At 42.6% G+C, this 18,530-nt stretch overlaps 2 protein-coding genes across 5 annotated transcripts; both read left to right on the forward strand.

Annotated features, from left to right (window-relative positions):
* The first annotated feature begins 622 nt into the window (after nt 1-622).
* LOC100194005 (uncharacterized) lies at nt 623-7,030 on the forward strand. Of its 4 annotated transcripts, none has more exons than XM_020545922.2 (5): nt 623-910; nt 1,844-2,096; nt 2,680-2,917; nt 3,025-3,787; nt 4,646-7,030. In XM_020545922.2, exons 3-5 carry the CDS (start codon nt 2,693-2,695, stop codon nt 6,598-6,600), a joined length of 2,943 nt encoding a protein of 980 aa, XP_020401511.1. In that variant the 5' UTR covers nt 623-910; nt 1,844-2,096; nt 2,680-2,692; the 3' UTR covers nt 6,601-7,030. The 4 variants fall into 4 exon arrangements, with proteins under 4 accessions (XP_020401511.1, XP_008658787.1, XP_008658833.1 ...); XM_008660565.3 differs by having other exon boundaries at nt 631-1,280; nt 3,001-3,787; XM_008660611.3 differs by having other exon boundaries at nt 631-910; nt 3,001-3,787; nt 4,646-7,021.
* Nucleotides 7,031-7,670: 640 nt separating this feature from the next.
* Nucleotides 7,671-18,325, forward strand: LOC100283863 (uncharacterized). Its single transcript, NM_001156761.2, has 9 exons — nt 7,671-7,852; nt 8,117-8,247; nt 8,747-8,829; nt 14,558-14,812; nt 15,802-15,874; nt 16,296-16,376; nt 16,451-16,529; nt 17,117-17,214; nt 18,055-18,325. The coding sequence occupies exons 1-9, from the start codon at nt 7,751-7,753 to the stop codon at nt 18,119-18,121; spliced, it is 969 nt and encodes a 322-aa protein (NP_001150233.2). The 5' UTR covers nt 7,671-7,750; the 3' UTR covers nt 18,122-18,325.
* Nucleotides 18,326-18,530: the final 205 nt, after the last annotated feature.

Here is an 18,530-nt window from a genome sequence, read left to right on the forward strand (position 1 = left end):
TATATATGAGAACGTATCCTGTGTAAAAGGTTCTAAATATGCTAAAACGTCTTAACAACCTTTGGATCCAGAATCAAAGGCTAATCTTAATCCCACCTGATAATCTTGTGTTTTTTCTAAAGAACCCCTCCTAGTAATCTGGTGCGGTGGTGGTTAGGTGGGATTAAAATTAGCCTTTGATTCTGGATCCAAAGGTTGTTAAGGCGTTTTAGCATGTTTACACATGAGAACCTTTTACACAGGATACATTGCCTATATATATATATACAATATTGGCTAATAATTAATTTACGACTAGTGTATATTTACATCCTTGAATTATGAATCGATTAGGTTGATAAATTTATCTTATAAACTAGTCACGACTTGTACGACAAGTTTTACGATAATATTATAATTAGCCTTTCTAAAAATCAGCCTCAAACATTCAAAGTGACCGGAATAAAATTTAGATCTAAGGATCCCATGGCTAGTAGTTCCGGAGGGAAAAAATTCTGATGGAGACACCAGCAGGTGGGGGGTGGGAAAACAAGTGTCTGTCTGTTTTATTTCCATTTATTCTGGCGAGGAATGGGTGGGGAGCGTAGAGATGGGGGGATAAAAGTGGGCGAGGATCAGCAGAGGAGAGAGAGAATACAAAGACCAGATGTCAACAAATCTGCCTGTCCTTGCACGTAGTTTAGATACAAGGTCTCGTTCCATTCCCTTCCTCAGAGGAGAGAGAGAGAGAGCAAAAGAGAGAGGCAGTAGGCAACGCCCCCACAGAGGCAGAGAGAAAGCCAGAGGCAGTAGTAGGCAGAGCACATAACCAAACAACACCCATCCAAAAACCCCAAAAGGAAGAGAGAAAGGAGTGAGAAAACCACGCAGTCGTTTGTCCAGACAAAACAAGAACAAGAACCCAGCAGCAGTACGCACTTCCTCCTCCTCCTCCTCCTCTCTCTCTCGCTCTCTCTCCTCTTGCTCTCGCTCCCTCTCGCTCCCCCAGTCCGCCTCCCTGGCCCATCAGATCCAATTCCTTCCCCGACCCCCATCCCGGATCCGCCGCAATTCCTCCGTGCGTCGAGCTCGATTGCTCCCCGCCCGTGGAATTTGCTCCTTTCTCCCGCAAGAATCCCACCTCGGCCGGCGACTTGGGGGGACCTGCCAAGGTTTGGGCGCGCGCTCCTGCTTGGCGTAGCGGGCCATGGGCGTGCTGTTGCCAGCTAGGCTGTTCGTGCGCCGGATGCTCAGGGTTGTCAGGCTCAACCCGTTGCAGCGCAGCGCCAAGAGTGGATGAGGTGAAAATTTTTACTCCGCTGGTCTTAGCTCGCTTCTTGTGAAAAAGACGCAGCTTTTTTCCGCCTTTTTTTTTCTTTCCTTTCTTCTTTGAGCCGTCCAAGGTTCCGTTTTCTTTTCTTTTCTTTTCTAGAGATTGGGTTTCTGCTGCAGTTAGTTCGCGTGTCAAATTCGGGTTCGATTGGCGGCAGGAAGCTGTTAATTGCATCTAACCTTCGCGGCCTTTCGGTTTCCACGTTTGGTAATGATAGGCCCAGTTGTGAGGGAACTGGTTCTTAGGATTTATCAAGTGCGTTCAACTGTCGGGGGTTGACTTGTCTTCTCTTCTTCACTTCCAGTCTCGCGAGTTGGCATCCAAACAGCTGCACATGTATAGATTCTTTTTCGTTGTTTTGGGCCTTCTGTCATGTTTCTTTTGATCTTCTGCGTGTTTGCTTGATCATGGAAAGGGGTAGCGTGTATCGATCTTGCATTTTGTGTGTGTGTGTGACACAACGCATTGTGCATCTTGTTCCTTAGATCTTTTACCTTACTCACTGCAGTGTCTTAATCATTTGATGGGCAGGTAATTTCTCGCGAGCGCATTCAGCACAGCAGGTTACTATTGGCTGCTCGTCCACTTAAGCAGGTTGAGGTATCCATTTGGTTCGACACAGTGAAGAACTGAAGATACGCATTGTGCTTGCTTGTCTTGCGGGGCTCACAAACATCCTGCTGGTGTGCTGTGCTGGGAAGGTCACATAATCCACTTGGCTATATGCCGGGGTGGGAATGTGAATCGGGGCTTCATTAGTGCAGGCAGCAGGCTTGTTAACTTGGTAATTAGTCAATGAAACCCATACTCTTTAATGACTTCTTTTGGCCACTGTTAGCCTGTGTTTGATATAATGTAGCTGTTCATTTGTGCTTCCTTCCAAAAGTTCCATATTTTGTTCTTTATTGGAGCATCAATTTTAGATGGCAATGTATACCTGAACATCTTCAAACTGTCTACACAATATGTCTGCATTGTTTTTGTGCTTATGCCAGTAGAATTAACAATTAACAAGTAGTATCTGTTCATTACTTTAGTTCATGTTTTGTGCCCCATGAAATTGGTAATGGAATTGCAAATTGGAGTTAGACATCATGCTTTGAAATGCACAAACTGCCACAATAAAGCCGTGACATCCAGCTGAGTGAAACTGTCTTTTCATGCATATACTCTCAGTAATCATCACTAAATTTATCTGGAGGAGTTTATTGTTCTATTGTAAGCTGCCAATTTCTTTGTTTCTTCTGTCAATCAATGAATATTGCACGCTTGTCTTTTTTCCACATTTAGGTTGATATTTCAGAACCTTTTTCTGTGATTTATTTTATTATACAGTTGAGGGTTTGATTCACTAGTCTCTTGCACAGTTTTGCAACAAGCATGGGGGCAAAAGTTGAAGGGGAAAGCTATATGCCTGGATATTATGCCACAGGGGATCTCAACGTGGAAGCAAGTGGTAGGTGGTCTCCATACTATGAGGAGATGACATCAAATGGCCAGTTATGCAATGGCTTCGCAACAAAACCAACAAGTGGTTATTCAGAATTTGACAAAGAAATACTCAAGCATCAAATTCTTGAACATGAAGCTGTGTTCAGACAACAGGTGAGTTTACCCTAATTCTAAGAAACAAAGTACATCATATCATAATTATTTTTTTCTTATCATATGTTTTTTTTCCTGTCAAGCCTCACAACCCACTCGCTATCCAGGTGTATGAACTGCACCGAGTTTACAAAATACAGAAGGATATGATGAAACAACATCAAAGAAAAGAGGTATATTCATACCCAACTTTGGCAGGTGCATCACATACTAATTCACCATCACAAGTGCCACCAAACGGTGCAAAGATGATGTGGCAGATGCCAGTTCCTCCTGTGTCTACAACATACAGGAAAGCTATTGGAGAGCATAATGATACAAACCAGTCCTGCATGAAGTTCCTTAGAGAAGGCAGTGTGCAGTCTTCTCCAAATGGATTTCTATCAAGTGATGCTGCTCCAAGAACCAGACAAGGCACTTTTGACCTTCAACTTCCAGCCGATCATTATATAGATGACGATGACACATCAGATAACAAGCCCATAGATTTCCTTGGTTTGGCATCAGATGCAAAACCCCAGAATGATGCTGAGCTTACATTAGTTAGTGCAGAACGCTTGGGCAAGTTCAGTGATAATAGTTCATCCTCAGGTTTGCGGACTACAAATAATCTTGGAAGCCGACAAGTTACCAACCTGAATGAATCAAATACTGGCTTCTTTATGGGTAGAGCAAATGGATCTGTTTCCAGAGGCCTTCCGCATACCCTCGAGAACTCGTGGCACCAACCGATATTGAGATCAAGCACAACTACTTTCAATTTCAGTAAAGAATACTCCAAAGAAAAGCACACAAATGAAGGTACAAGCTCAAATTTTTTTGACACAAGTGCGAAACTAACACATGACGACAAGCCAACAATCAATAAAGGTAACAATAAGGTTCACTTATAACACCTTTGTTTGTTTTAGGCATACATTACTGGCTGCAGAGTTCTTTTCATGGTCCAGTATATCTGTTATTACTTAATATCTTAGTTACCATATTTTTTTTGAGGGGAATAGTTACCATATCTGTCAGCTATGACACAGTCTGCGGTAAAAGCATATGTGTTCACTGTAGATTTTGGGAGGGAAATTGGCTTACCTGTACTCTCATACATTGTTGCCTTGCTGGCAACATGGTTAACCAATGACATAACATGCAAACTGTATCTTTTTACTATTTACCTTAACCATGCCAGCTTTTTATTTGGTTCTAGGCATCTTTTTATTCTTCCTTGCTGTAATCTACTGGATTGTAGCATGAACACCTTCATGCGTTTTAGCTTATGTTTTCAACCAGTGGTGGCCTGTGATATGTCTACTGTCAAATCTGGGACATACTATGTTGCAGGCTTCTCTAGTCCGTATTTGGCTCCAATCTGTACTAGAACATATACTCATTTATCTGGTCTACTGGTTTACCAAATCATATTACAGAATAGTTGTGTGTATTTTGTGTTCCAGCACTTTGTTCACTGAAATTTGAAATCCCAGTTTCTTACTCACATTAATTAACTTGCCTTTTCCCCTCAAGAAAGTGGGCGGAAAAAGTAAGACAAGGGTAATGCTGGACTACAGCTTGCTTCTTTTCCTTTTATGCATGGTGATGCTTGATAATGTCATGCTGAGAACTTAATTAGTTCTATTGATCTTTTTTATAACTCTCACATTCTTCCACTGCAACTGTATTTTCAGTTATCTTAGTCCTGCCTTATAATTGTTCTCCTTTTCTTCAACACTTCAGGTAAACAAGTCAGCAGTATAACTTTTTTAGCACCCAGATATAATGATGCTGATCCCCCAAAATACTTCAAAGCTGCTGATGGGAGGCCTGCCAGTTATAACCAATTTCTTTACCAAGGTCAGAATAGTTCAGCTGGATGGATTGCACGAAGTCCTCTGGAACCTTCTGTTATCAATAATTTTGCTAGAGTTGACCGTCCACATCATTCGAATCTGGGTACATTTACTGTCCCCATCTCTATTCCTCAAATAGACAATCCTTCAATTGTCTCCCCGATGGGTTCTTGCACAGCAGACCCAAGGAGCAGCATTGTCAACAATCCTGCTTTAATTCCAAGATTCAATGGGTCGTCAACCGTGAATTCGTACGCCAGTCTTAGTGCTGTGACACAGAGCATTGGAACTTCAATCCCAAAGCTGAAAAATGTGGATAACTTAGATAAACGCTATCCTGGTTTTCCACTTGATTCGTTTTCTGTGTCCCACTCACGACATCAGGTAGCAATTTCAAGTAACCTGGAGCAAAAGAACTCCCAGAAGTTTGAAGATTCAGATCAACAGTCCCATGGCAAGGGTATGAAGAACTTCAATTTGAATGAGACACTGTCAGATTGTCAGGAAGATGGTCTTGTAGAACAAGATGGGAGATGTGCTGCCAGTTTTCAGCATGGTAAAGACGGAGGGTCAGTATTCGGGATCTCTTGGCTCAAAAATAAAGCTGTGTCTGCTGATCCAACAGCTTTGGAGAAGGCAGGGAAGATTTTTGGCCATTCGTTTGGAACTACAATGGAGCTGAAAAATGCTAAAGACCAGAACGAACCAGCTGTGACTATTCGAAATTTGTCAGACTCTGCTTCGACATCTCTTGGCTGTGGAATTAAGAAGGATGGGCCTTCAGAAGACATTGCCACTGGAACTTTGCTGGTTTGTAATAAAGCCCAAGAGGACGCTACATGTTTACCCCTTTCATGCCAGAAACATGTGCCTAAAGATGGACAAGATGCTGATGGAGTCATCAAGATAAGTGGTGCCTCCATCAGGAATTTCATCGATCTCAATGATGCTGTGCCAAACGATGACAATTCTGAAGAATCAGTAGTGTCACATGAATGCCAGGCGGAACCTTCACGGAACAACCATCCTAAACGAGCATTTGTGATTGATCTAGAGGTGCCGGCTTGTGAAGAGGATGCTGCTTGGGATTTTGATCAAGAATGTGCACAGCCTAAACCTGATGCACACCAGGAAGTTGACGGCAGATCTGATACATCTGCTCTAGCTGCAGCTGAGAACATCGTAGCGTTGTCAAGGATTATTCCAACAGCTCTAGAGGCATCTGATGATATGTTGCAGTGGTTTGCAGATCTCGCTGTATTGAACATCAAGGACCTTGCTGAGCAAGCTGAACTCCAAGCTTGTACCAATGATTCCAGTAACGACGAGTCAGATTCATTCGAATCCTTGACACTGAAGCTGGAAGAGACCAAGATTGATGAGTACTGGAGCAGGCCACTGGAACCTGAAATCACAACCGATGAACAATTAATTTCAACTGCTCACCTTCTCACCAAGCCCAGAAGGGGCCAGCAAAGGAGGCGACGGCAGAAGCGGGATTTCCAGAAAGATATCTTGCCTGGCCTTTCGTCACTTTCCCGGCCTGAAATCATAGAGGATGTCCAGTTGCTTGAGGGGTTAGTCCAGGCTTCTGGTGGATCCTGGGAGTCGAGTTTAACTAGGCGAGGACGTTATGGTGGGCGGACTCGAGGTAGGAAACCTCGGAAAACTGTAGTAACTGTAATTGTAGAAGAGGAGGTCGAGGTTAGCCCACCGCCGAAACCTGTTGGCACTGGCGACCTCGAAGCCGATGGTAGGGGTATGGTTGGATGGGGCAGAACAACAAGGCGGTGTCGCAGAGCGAGATGTCCGTCAGGTAACAACTTGGCTGCTGCGTCTTGAGAAAGGGTATTGCCAGCAAGCATTGGACCTGATTAGGTACTTGGTGGTTCACAATTGTTATAGACTCCGATGGATGGACTGGTATAAGGTGATCACAGTCATGAGTGTACATACTCTGTCGGCGTATTGGCCTCACCCCAACTTTCATGCTTTTGGGTTGAAACATGGTTTACGTTCTTATAATAAGTTCCGTAAATTAGCTGGTAAGACATTTCTGCGACAGCATTGTATTAAGCTGTTCCAGGTTATGAGGTCCGGTATAAATTCATTGTGAGAAAAAAAACTGCAATGCCTGTAAACCACCTTGATCTCTGAAGATTAGCTCATCGCATGCGCAACAAAGGGTGTGAAAGACTTCGGGTCTGTATTCTTTTTTAGCTTATATATGCTCTGCCTAATTGGCTAGTACATATTCAGTATCCGAAATGCCCATTTATTTTTGTTTAGATACTGATTGGAAGCACCCAAATTTTAAGAACCTGTTTTATGAAAATTAAGGTGGTTCCAAACATAATAGTTTATATCCCAGTCTGTCTATAGAAACTGAATTCTTTCTTAAAAAAACTAGAAACTAGTCTCCTAACTAAAACCTGTTTATGAAAATTATGGTGGTTCCAAACACTATTAACTAGTTTTTTTATAAACCAGTTTTTAAAAATTAGAGATAGAAATTAGATTCTTAAAAAAACATATCGATTTATATATCAGTTTATAGGAATTAGATTCTCATTTTCTTAAAAACCAAGAAGCTGGTCTAAAAAATAAAAACTGGTTTTTTAAAAACTAGGTCCAGGTCGCATCCCAATGTTTCCGTTCCCTTTCGGCCTGCATATGCTTCTGCTATATATATGGCGGATGTTGTATTTGTTCAAATATTCGTCAAACTCCATTAATGAAAATAATTCAGAACTACCGGTAACTAATCTCACGGTTTTTATTGTTTTGGAAAACACGACAACTAATCATTGGTACCGGAGGCCCTGAACTACTGGGCCTAATCCGATTCAATATCTCGGCCCACGATGCAACGGGTGATCAGTTTTTCCCGTTCGAATTTCGGAGCCCTCCTCTCCTCCCCGCTCCAGCGCCCCTGCAGTTCTCGCTCCACTGACAGCTCGCCGAGGGGCCGCGCCGCGCTCGAGACCCGTCGATGGCGAGGCGGAGCCTGGCGGTCGACGCAACCGCAGGCGCCGCATCCCGGGTTCGGTTCGCGCCCACCTCCAATAACCTGCTCGTCTCCTCATGGGATTCGGTGAGAGCTCTCTCCCCGCCTCGCGGTTCCTTTCGGCTTAGGCATCCTCTCCTTGCCAGTTCTGCTTGGGTCGAGTTTGAGGGAGATGCGAACAGTTCTAAAATTTCTTTGAGGTTGGGGGGTGGGGTTGGGTGGGTTGTATTTTCAGTAAATCGCACCGGGTCCAGCTCATTTCGAATTCCAATTTGGGGCGCGCTCAGGTCGATTTAAAATTTTGGGGAGTTCGTTAGCAGTGTCTGATAGGGTTTTGCGTCGTCGTCGCAGGGGCTGCGGTTGTACGATGCCGACGAGGGCACGCTCAGGGTCAACGTGGAGTCAGAGGCGGCATTCCTCGACTGCTGCTTCGAGGATGAGTCTGCAGCGTTTGCCTGCGGCTCTGATGGATCTGTGAGAAGGTAAGATTTAAAATAGTTGCAATTCGTTACTGTCTCTGGCTGCATGATAGCATGAGTGTGCATCTTGTACTGACGGCCAACTTCCACATAATTTATGTCTTTGAAGTGGTAGCAATTAAGCAAAGGTCTACCAGTTACAATCTGTTAGGAGTAATCACAAATCTACAATTTGAACTTTTGTTGACTTCTTGAGATGGCATTTGATGTTAATGCATGACAGTGCAAATAAGGTATGATAGTTCCATTTATCCATGTTTCTTTGCTTCATGACATTCTTTAAGTGGGACATTTATAAGATAAACATAAACAATAATAATACTTACTCCACTAGCACTTTTTATGTGCAACCGCAACTACATTGAATCAGAGACGATTGTTGTTCGCCGCCTCCTCCTCCTCCTGCTGCTTACTCTGTCAAGTACAGCCGCATTGTCCATGTTAACTTAGTTTAACTTGGAAACTGTATACCATCCATTTACTTTACGGGCAACATTCTCAGGTACGACTTCCACTCAGGTTCGCAGGATACGGTGGGGCTCCATGAAGATGCACTAGCCTGCATTGAGTTCTCTTCACTGACCGGTAAACAATCTTATATCTTGACGATTTTGTGTTTATTACCTGGATCTTTTGGCACCGAATAACTCTATAGCACCCTATGTACATGTTCTCATCTCATCACCTGGTCCTGAAGTATTTGTATTGACATGATGTTTATTTTTGCATCAATTTTTTTTGGGTACTCAATTTTAAGACCAGTGTTGTATCTGAACCATCTCAAATGGGATCACTGAAATGTGCTGCTGAAGCTAAGGGGTGTTTGGTTCCCAACCTCCTAAAACTTTAGTCAGTTCAGTCACTTTTAGTTCCTAAAATACCAAATGGAGTGACTAAAATAAGTCTTCCGAATAGGATTTCTAGGGACTAAAGTTTAGTCCCAAAATTTAGGAGTGGGACTAAAGGAACGAAATACCCCCTTACTCTATCCATCTCAAAATAAGCGTACTTCTCGCTTCCGAAGGAGTTAATCTTTTTAGATTTGATCATATAAAAGAGTTACTAATATATTTTTACGATGAACTTATCTAGACATATAGATATTGATAGTATTTTTTATATACTTAGTTTTAAAAGTTTAACTTCTTAAATAAGAGATGTATTTATTCTGGAACGGAAGCGCTGCACTTCCGCTTTAGGTTTATCTGCCTTATATTTATTTTAGTGCCCAAAACCAGTTTGACTACTGCGTGTCCTGGTCAGATAATTGGGAGGGTGTGTGTGTGTGGGCATTTGTTTGGTTTTGGGATGACTTAAGATTGGTTGAATCTGTTTTAGGTCAGGTTTAATTTAATTTTTTTGTTGTTGAAAAGGATGGATCCATTTTAGTTTCATGTTGGTTGGAAGAATATTCAGGAGTAGGCTGAGTCATTCACATGCAGGACCCATTTGGCAACCTCTAACGGTCTAACCCTATACATGTCCATTAGTACGTACTGGGATGATCCGGCCCAAGCATGGCTTGGCCCGACACGGTTAAGACCGGGCTGAGCTCGGCACACCAACAGTTCGGTGCTGGGCCAGGCTGCATTACGGGCTGTGACGAAGGTCATTAAAACGATAAAACATTGAAACACTCATGGATGAAGTTTTGACTTCTAAACGTTTAAATGTAATTTTAAAAAATATAGGAAATACCAATATATCATAATTTCGGACAATAACATGAAGTTAATTACCAAAATAAAGAGGTTAGTAACTTACCAAAATAGAGGCAGAGAGGATGAGAGGCGTCGACTGCTGAGTGCTGACCACCGGCTGCTAGCAAATAGAGGCGCAGAGGGAGAGGGCAGCACAAAGGGAGAGGAATGCCACGAACAACGCGGACGGCTCACACTGCGGAGAAGCGGTTGCACACACCGCGAAAGGAGGGCACACTCGTCGCGAAGGGAGAGGGCGCACAAGGTGTAGCAGACGACAGGAACAACACCTTCGGGCGGCGACGACGATAAAGAGCAGAGCTGTGTGCTACTAGCCATTGGGCTTCAGGGCATGGGAGTAGGGCAAGCGTGTGGAGATTGGGCTGCATTGGACCCAAAAGTAACTAATAAACTGGGCCCAAAAGTAGCTAATGGTCTAAAACGCATGAGACAATATTTTACAGTTTAGAACGCCAAAATGCGGTTTCAACCTCTAATTAGCGTTTTGACGTTTAAACGCCGTTTAAACGTAGTTTTAATAACACTGGCCGTGACCAAGGCCTAGGCCTGGCACGCCTAACTCGTAATTAGGTCGGGCCGTGTCGGGGGCACGATTAGCCTATCCGTGCCGGGTAGCCTGACAGCCCGGTTAGCACAGTACACAAGACATACATATATAACATTTTCACAAATTCAGATTACATCAAAATCATCCCAAAAATCAATATACATGCCAAATTCATCACAAATCCAGAATCCATATCAAGATATCACAAAATTCACAACATTTAGATCAAATCAATATACATGACATAATAATCACGAATCCAGATTCTAGCTCGACAAAATCACCGTAATTCACAACATTCAGATCAAGATCATCACAACACAAAGGGGGCATACCCAGTGTTGTAGGCTTTTCGCACTGTGCGGGGTTTGGGGGAAGGGTATCTTTAAGCGCCAAGCCTTACCCACATAATATGTAGAGGATGGGGCTCGAACCCGAGACCTTCAGGTTACAGACTGTAGGCTCTACCGCTGCACCAGGCCCGCCCTTCAAGATCATCACAACACGAGTGAATAATAATGGAGCCTTAGTACAATGTTGCCTCGTTAAAAACCTTCCTAGATAAAAACTCACATCTCGTGAGAAAACCCTAGAAAAAAGAGTATATCCAGCTCCTTATAGGTTTTAGTTCAAATGTTCAACAGTCCATGTCCAACACTTCATAGACATTACAAGAGGTCTATAGAAATAAATAAAAAGAACTCCAACAGGTAGCAACAATCCTAAACCACCACTGCAATGCACCAACACTCTAGCATGCATCTTTAAAGGGTCATCACTGCTTGCTTGGGTCTTCATCCAGGTACATAGCATCAAAGGTAGCTTCAAGTTCTTTGGTTTCCTTGTCCACTGTGTGCTGCTTATGTTGTTCTGCTAGTTCCTAGTCCTTGATGCAAGAGAGAACATCCACCATGTTTGTTGTTAGGCGTCGTCGTCGCTCCTCGAGCACCCTGCCAGCTAGACTAAATGTACCACCTACTGGCTGGGGATTGGTATTCAAGCAAACCAGTGCAACACGTTCAACAATATTAGTACCAGTATGTGCTACTTCAATAGGTTTTAGACCAAGCAATCTCTTTTCTGACACCCCAATCAGAGTTAACTAAATGAGCAACCACACTGAGGTAGCCCTCTTTAGCTTTACCACTTCAAATACCAGAAGTAAGCGCAACTGAAGAAATAGAGGTTTTCAACACCTCAACAAGCTTTTCCACACGATCACTGTAAAGCTTGATTAAGTCCCTAGCAGTTGTTTGCCTAGATGATTTAACAAATTTAAGGTTATGAGCATTTGTAATATAGTCTTGAAAAGCATCAGATTCTCCAAAGCAAAGAGGCAGATCTAACCTAATTAAACGACAAAGTTCAGTTCTTGCAACTACAACAGAGTACTCCCAACGCATAACACTACCATCTGTGTTATACTTAAGAACTGACTGAACAATGCCAGATCTTTCCTTTTCTTTCTTAGCACGACAATGATCAAGATGCCTAAGCAAATGCCCAGTATCAGAACTGAATTTAGCAGATAAAGTCTCCCTACAATGATGGCAAATGGCAGAGATCCTTACCTCCTTACCTTGCTCCATCACGGTCACCTCTTCAAAGTCCACCTAGACCTTAGAAGTAGGTCCCCTCCTCTTGCGCCACCGTCGCGGGGAGTGCTTGCCATGATGGTCAGAATCGAGGATCTTATGCGAGTGCTCGTTCCAGTCCCAGCCTCTGCCGCAGCGGCGTCATCACCATCGGTGGCCAGAGTGCTATCGATGATGAAGCGCATGGCATCCTCCTCGTTATAGTCTTCAAGTATGCGCTCCTCGGCGTCCAGATCTAAATCCATGGCCACCTCCTCCTCGGCATGTCCAGCTCCTCACGGACGACATGATGTGCAAACTGCAACTGCAACAAAAACTACAAAAAATGTTAATACCAACAAAGAACTAGAGAGACGAGACTCGAGAGGGAGAGAAGATGGTTCTAGCACCTGCGCTGCGCAACCGGAGCACCAGATTCACCGGCAAGGGGAAAATGGAGCGGAGATCTTGAAAGATCGAGGATTTAGGTTTCTAAACAGAGAAGGTAGGAGATAATGAAGGGGTAGCTAGAAGGCAAGAACACTGGAGAACACGACACTGGAAGCCGCTAGCCGGAGCAGATCTAAAACCTAGAGCTAGAAGTGGAGCAATGATGGAGACTCGGAGACGAAGATGACGAGGCTGAGCAATCGTGGCGGCAAGCGACTGGGGAGGGGGTAATACCAAAAGAGTAGGGTTTCTGGAAGCCGCAGACGACCGCAATCGGTCGATTACTCGATTCTGACAGAGCAACAGCCGACCGAAGCATCGGATTCTCGAGGAGGGGGCACCGGGGCGGATGAGAGGAGCTCGAACCTGGACGTGGAGCAGCGATGGAGAGTCGGAGACGACGACACGAGCAAGAGCGACTGCCCTTATGCGCGAGGTGGCGAGGAGGGGAAGGCACGACGAGGGAGGGGAAGACACGAGGCTGAGGGTAGGGTTTTCTGGAAGATGCGAGTGGGAGGAAAACCGGGACACCGAGTTATGCACTGGTCAAATGGGGAGTCGAGCCATTGCCGGGCCGGGCCGTGCTTGCACTACGGGCTACTTCAATAGCAAAAGCACGACCCGTGCATCGTGACGGGGCGGTCAGGCACACCGTCTACCGGGCCGGGTCATGCCGTGTCGTGTCGAGTTCTAGGTGGGTCGGGCCGTATGGACATGTATATCTAACCCCTTCCTTTCTCGCAGGCCACTCCGCGCGGGATTTTCTCGCGGGCCCCAGCCGCTGTGCGCGCTCGCTGCTCCGCCCGCCGCAGCCACCACGTGTCAGTCGGCCACGCCACGGCACACTCCCCTTCCTCGCCGGCCGCAGCCATCGTGACCGCGTGCTCGCAGGCCACACGGAGGTGAGCCTGTTTGGTTCGGCTTTTCTCTGACGAGCTTTTCTGAAAAGCTGGATGTGGGGAGAATCTGGCTGTGAAGAATCTGAGTGTTTGGTTCAGTTGCTGTGGGAAGAAGCTGGTGGTTAGAATCTGGGTGTTTGGATGGCTAGATTCTGAGATCGTAGAATATGGGGAAAATTAGCTTAATTTTCCCATCAATCTTCGGGAATCTCAGAGGGGATTTAAGTGTCCAAACTTGCTCTAATTGTAAAATACATGACACTAATGTGGCAATAATTAGTATAGCATTCAAACTCCTTCACGTGAGTTTTTCCAACTCGTAATTGTAACTAAAGTTTCGGCTGACAGAAAGAGGGGGCTAAGGTGCTACAAGGGTGCTAGATTAAGACAATAAACACGGGTTTCAAATGTGGATTTGGGAAATAAAAACGGATTTGCATAGTTCAAAATAATTTAAGTAGAGATAAATGGAATGGGTCACGGGCACGGGAAAAGTGGCTCGGCTTCCCGAGGACGCGGGTCACGAGCCACTTCTTTCTGGCAGTTGGCAACGAGCTTTTGCGCGACGCGCTTTCACCAAAAGCTACGGTAGAAGCTACGCGTTTGGGAAGCTACCACAGATTTTGGCGGACAAAATCTGTGTAGAAGCCGAACCAAGTTAGGTCGATTTTGAGGAATCGGTTGAACCCAGATCTTGCACGGATACTCCCTTGTGGATTCGGCCGAGGTTGGATGGACTCCGAACCAAACACCTGGGAAACGGGGTTCAACCCACTCCTACCCGGGTGAACCAGTATCTAAACACACGCGCTAGCAGTTTTTTTTTGGCTAAGAAATGAACCGACCTGACCTGCCACTCCCTATTGCCGTGGACTTGCTACTGGCTGGTACAGTACAAAAACAATTTGTCTTCTGATTGTTCTCTACCTTAATAGCTTAGAAAATAGAGTAACTTAATAGCTTGGCAAAATATATGTTGCCGAAACAAGGATTATACTACACAAGGTTTATTTTCTAGTACCACATTTAGAAAGGAATCGTTTCATTCTTGAATCTTAAACATGTAACTTCACACCATCAGAATTTATGTTTACTATTGGTATTTTCTTAAATGTTTTCTAGGTCAGATTATGACAGGCAGCCTTGACAAGAAGCTAAAGCTTTGGGATTCAAAAACAAGAAATGTAAGCCCGAGCGGCACCATAACCTTAAATTCAGATGTGGCCTCAATTTCTATATGCGGCATTTACATATTAGCTGCAGTTGAGAGAAATGTTTATCTTTATGACATGAGGAATCTAACAAGACCAGTTGATGAAAAAGACTGTCCTCTGGATTATCAAATTCGATGCCTTCATACTTCTCTAGAGTGGAATGGTATATGCTCCCCCCTGACCCCACCCCACCCACCCATATCTTTTAGCATTTCCTTTACAAAAACAGTTCTTTTAATATTTCTCTGCTGTGTTTCTTCAAACTAAGATCTTGAGTCTGTCTTCATGACAGCATTCACGATAATCACTAAGTTTTTGCAATATGTTGTTAACCTTTGTTGTTTAAACAAACACTAGTGCATATCTTATCTTCGGGTCTTCTATGAGTAAGAACTACCCCCTACATTCTAAATTATAAGATGTTTTAGCTTTTTTAGATATGTAGATTTTGTTACGTATTTAGATATAAAAAAACTCGACCTTTGTGGGGGTAAGACAGCCCCGGACATATTAAGAAGACCTTCTCACACTATTTAGAATTTTAGATATACACTATGTCTAGATTTATAGTAAAAATAATGTATCTAAAAATAGTGTTATTAAAACTACGTTTAAACGATGTTTAAACTACGTTTAAACGTCAACACTCTAATTAGAGATTGAAACCACGTTTTAGCGTTTTGGCGTTCTAAATGTAAAACGCAGTGCTTTATGCATTTTAGACCATTAGCTACTTTTGGGCTCAGTCTATTAGTTACTTTTGAGGTTCAATCCAGCTTATGGGTGAAGTTTTGGTAAGCCACTAACCTCTCTATTTTGGTATTTAACTTCATATTATTGTCTGAAATTATGATGTATTGGTATTTTTCCTGTGTTGTTTAAAACTACGTTTAAACAAAGTTTAAATGTTTAAAAGTAAAAAATTCACCCATGAGCGTTCCAACGTTTTACCGTTTTAATAACCTGACTAGAAAAGTCAAAACGTCTTATAATTTGGAACTTATGGTGTATTTCTTACCTTTGAATGCTTACCAAGAGAACTGTCAAAACTGTACTCTTCATTCAACCATAGATTTTAGATCCATACATCCAGGTTCTACATTGTATTTAAGTCATTAATGTTCAGCCTTTATTACTGTTCTTTTTTCTTAGCTTATGTTGCTGGCTCTGTGGATGGAGTTGTTGCATTGAAGTATCTTGATCGTGGAACAGATAGAGATTTGGGGTTAGTATTGATACTTTCTTCCATTCTTTTATTTTTTGTATGTTCCTATATATAATCAGATATGATTAAAAATAAGGTACTGAAAGCTACCATGTTATGGAAATACAACAATTTCTGATATATTCATACGATATATGAATTGCAAATAGCATTTTGACTATATTTTCTCATATATCCTATCATTTCTTATGAACTTGGTGAATTGTCTTTTTTGCATTCATGGAAACCCGTTTCATATCTATAGTTGATTTTCTATCCATATGTTTTGCAAAAGGACCCTTCAGAACCAGTATAAGCTAATACAGAATCAAATTCAGACATCTTAGATGTAGAGGGAGTAAAGTATGTCCCTGGAGAAAGTATAGGCACCGAAGTGCAAATGATCCTTTGTAATTCACTGAAAATACCTGTATTTTTGCAGATATGCATTTCGTTGTCATCCAAATTCCAGAAACGGAAAATGGAATCTGGTCCCTGTAAATTGCATCTCAGTTCATCCCTGGTATGCTTTGTTTAAAGAATTCTAGTTTTGAGTTTTCTCAACTAAAGATAATTTCATATGTTTCTGGTTACCAGCAACAGAACTTTCGTTACGGGAGATGATAAAGGATGCACTATTGTTTGGGATGCTCAATTGAAAAAGAAGCTGATTGAGGTGATAGCAAGTTTTTCTTGAAAATGATAATTTTTTTCTTAAGAAGTTTTTGTTACTGGTACTTGGATAGATCATTTGAGTGAGACGAATCTAGTCTCTACCCATATTCTCTCCTGCTAAATCGTGTGGCAATACTCTCCTTTCTTACACTAATTTGTAACTTTCAAAAAATACTGTTACCATTTGTGCTGTTGCATCAGTGGCAAAAGTTATTTCTTAATTAGAGAAGGATGAAGCACAACATTTGTTAGACAACCAAATATGGCTTGTGTGTGTGTGGGTCCTGCGCCAGGCGTTAACCGCTGGCCAGTCCTGTGTATTTTTGGTTACAGAGATTTGAGAAGATCTGATTGAGTGATTGGTGTTATTTCTCTATAAACCACAAGGTCTCCTCACCCCTATACGCACACTAGATCTCAATCAATCTACTAATTCCACACACTCATTCTCTTTCAATGTTGACTCCCACCCGTCACTAGTCTTTTCTCCTAGCGTTTATGTTTTTTTGCCCTCTCATTTAATTATTCACAGGCACACCTTTTTTTTGGATTAGTGACCAAAAACTAACAGTGTTTTTACCATAACAGCTTCCAATGTATTTGGGCAGTGTGGCGTCAGTGGCATACAACCATAATGGCCAACTTCTGGCGGTTGCCTCAAACTATTTTTTAGAAGTGGATAAAGAGTGAGTGGCTTCTAAACTTACAAAACGATGCTAATTTTATTCATTAATAACATTTGATTTATCTTAAATGTTGTAAAAAGCCACACAGCAGCAAAATGTATCCATGCTCACACTTGTACTGTAGACATCTCCAGTAGGGGTGCCTTTGAGCAATCAGCTATATAAACACCTAAATAGGTGCTTAACACAAGACAAGAGAGTCCGTTCTAACCACATGTGGGATATACTGTGCTCTTATTTTGTTCTCTTCATGCCTAAGAGCATCTCCAACAATGCCTCAAACTAATGCCTCAAATCGAAATATAAGGCTCTACACAGGAAAAATCACTCCAACAGTGCCTCAATTCAACAAATTTTGTCAAAAAACTATAGGGCACCCTCTCAAGTGCCTCAAATATACTACACCGTAGTGGGCTGCCCTATAATCTAGATTTGGGGCTTTACTGTTGGAGCGGGGTGTTTTGTTGGTGCCCTAAATTCTATAAAATTTACTTATTTTTAAATTATAAGACATTTTTATAGGTCACATTGTTGGAGATGCTCTAAGATCAGCACACCACACTAGCTATTGCTTTCTCTTCTCCCTAAGCATCCATGCTTTTGTGAGCATCATTTGACAATGGAATGGTAAAGTAATAATAACCATTTCTGAAAGAGTGATGTCCTTTATTGTTTGCCAAATCGTTGGCTTCAATTTAGTTATGGAATGCACATATGAGTTTTGTTGCGTTCGCAGCAAATTTTTGCATCCTACCTTGAGCATTATATGTTCATCTCAAAGAAAACACCGAGCATGACTGATGAACACTTCATTTACTTGCACGTTTTTTTTTTGGCCAGGGAGCAACACCACCAGGTATTCATTGAAACTGTGGAGAACTTCAAAGGCAAGTCCCGTGTGGGATAGAGCCTTCTAACAAAACATGTTCTGTTCATCTGTTGTATTGTATTTTGTCTACCATACATGTTAAAGGTCACCAAGATGTGACAGCATGTTGTATTATGTTGTATGACTAAGCATTTTTTTTAGGAAACGACATAATATGGCTAAGCAATACTTGTATATATTGGTTACATCTAGTCTGAGACAGCTGTGGTGTGTTGTAACTCTTTTGAGCTTTTGCAACCAGTATTGCTGTTCTGGACTTCTGGTAACCGCAGCTATCCCTGCTGTGTTAATGAACTGTTATTTGCTTTCAATAAAACCACTAACGAACTCCTCTCTCTCTCTCTCTCTCTAAAAAGTATAGTACCTAAGTTCTGAAATATACTTCACTTTAGTTTAGTCTTAAATAAAAATTCTTTGATCAAGTTTT

The sequence above is a fragment of the Zea mays genome, chromosome 1 (genome assembly GCF_902167145.1).
Source record: "Zea mays cultivar B73 chromosome 1, Zm-B73-REFERENCE-NAM-5.0, whole genome shotgun sequence".
In the NCBI taxonomy this organism is placed as follows: domain Eukaryota; kingdom Viridiplantae; phylum Streptophyta; class Magnoliopsida; order Poales; family Poaceae; genus Zea; species Zea mays.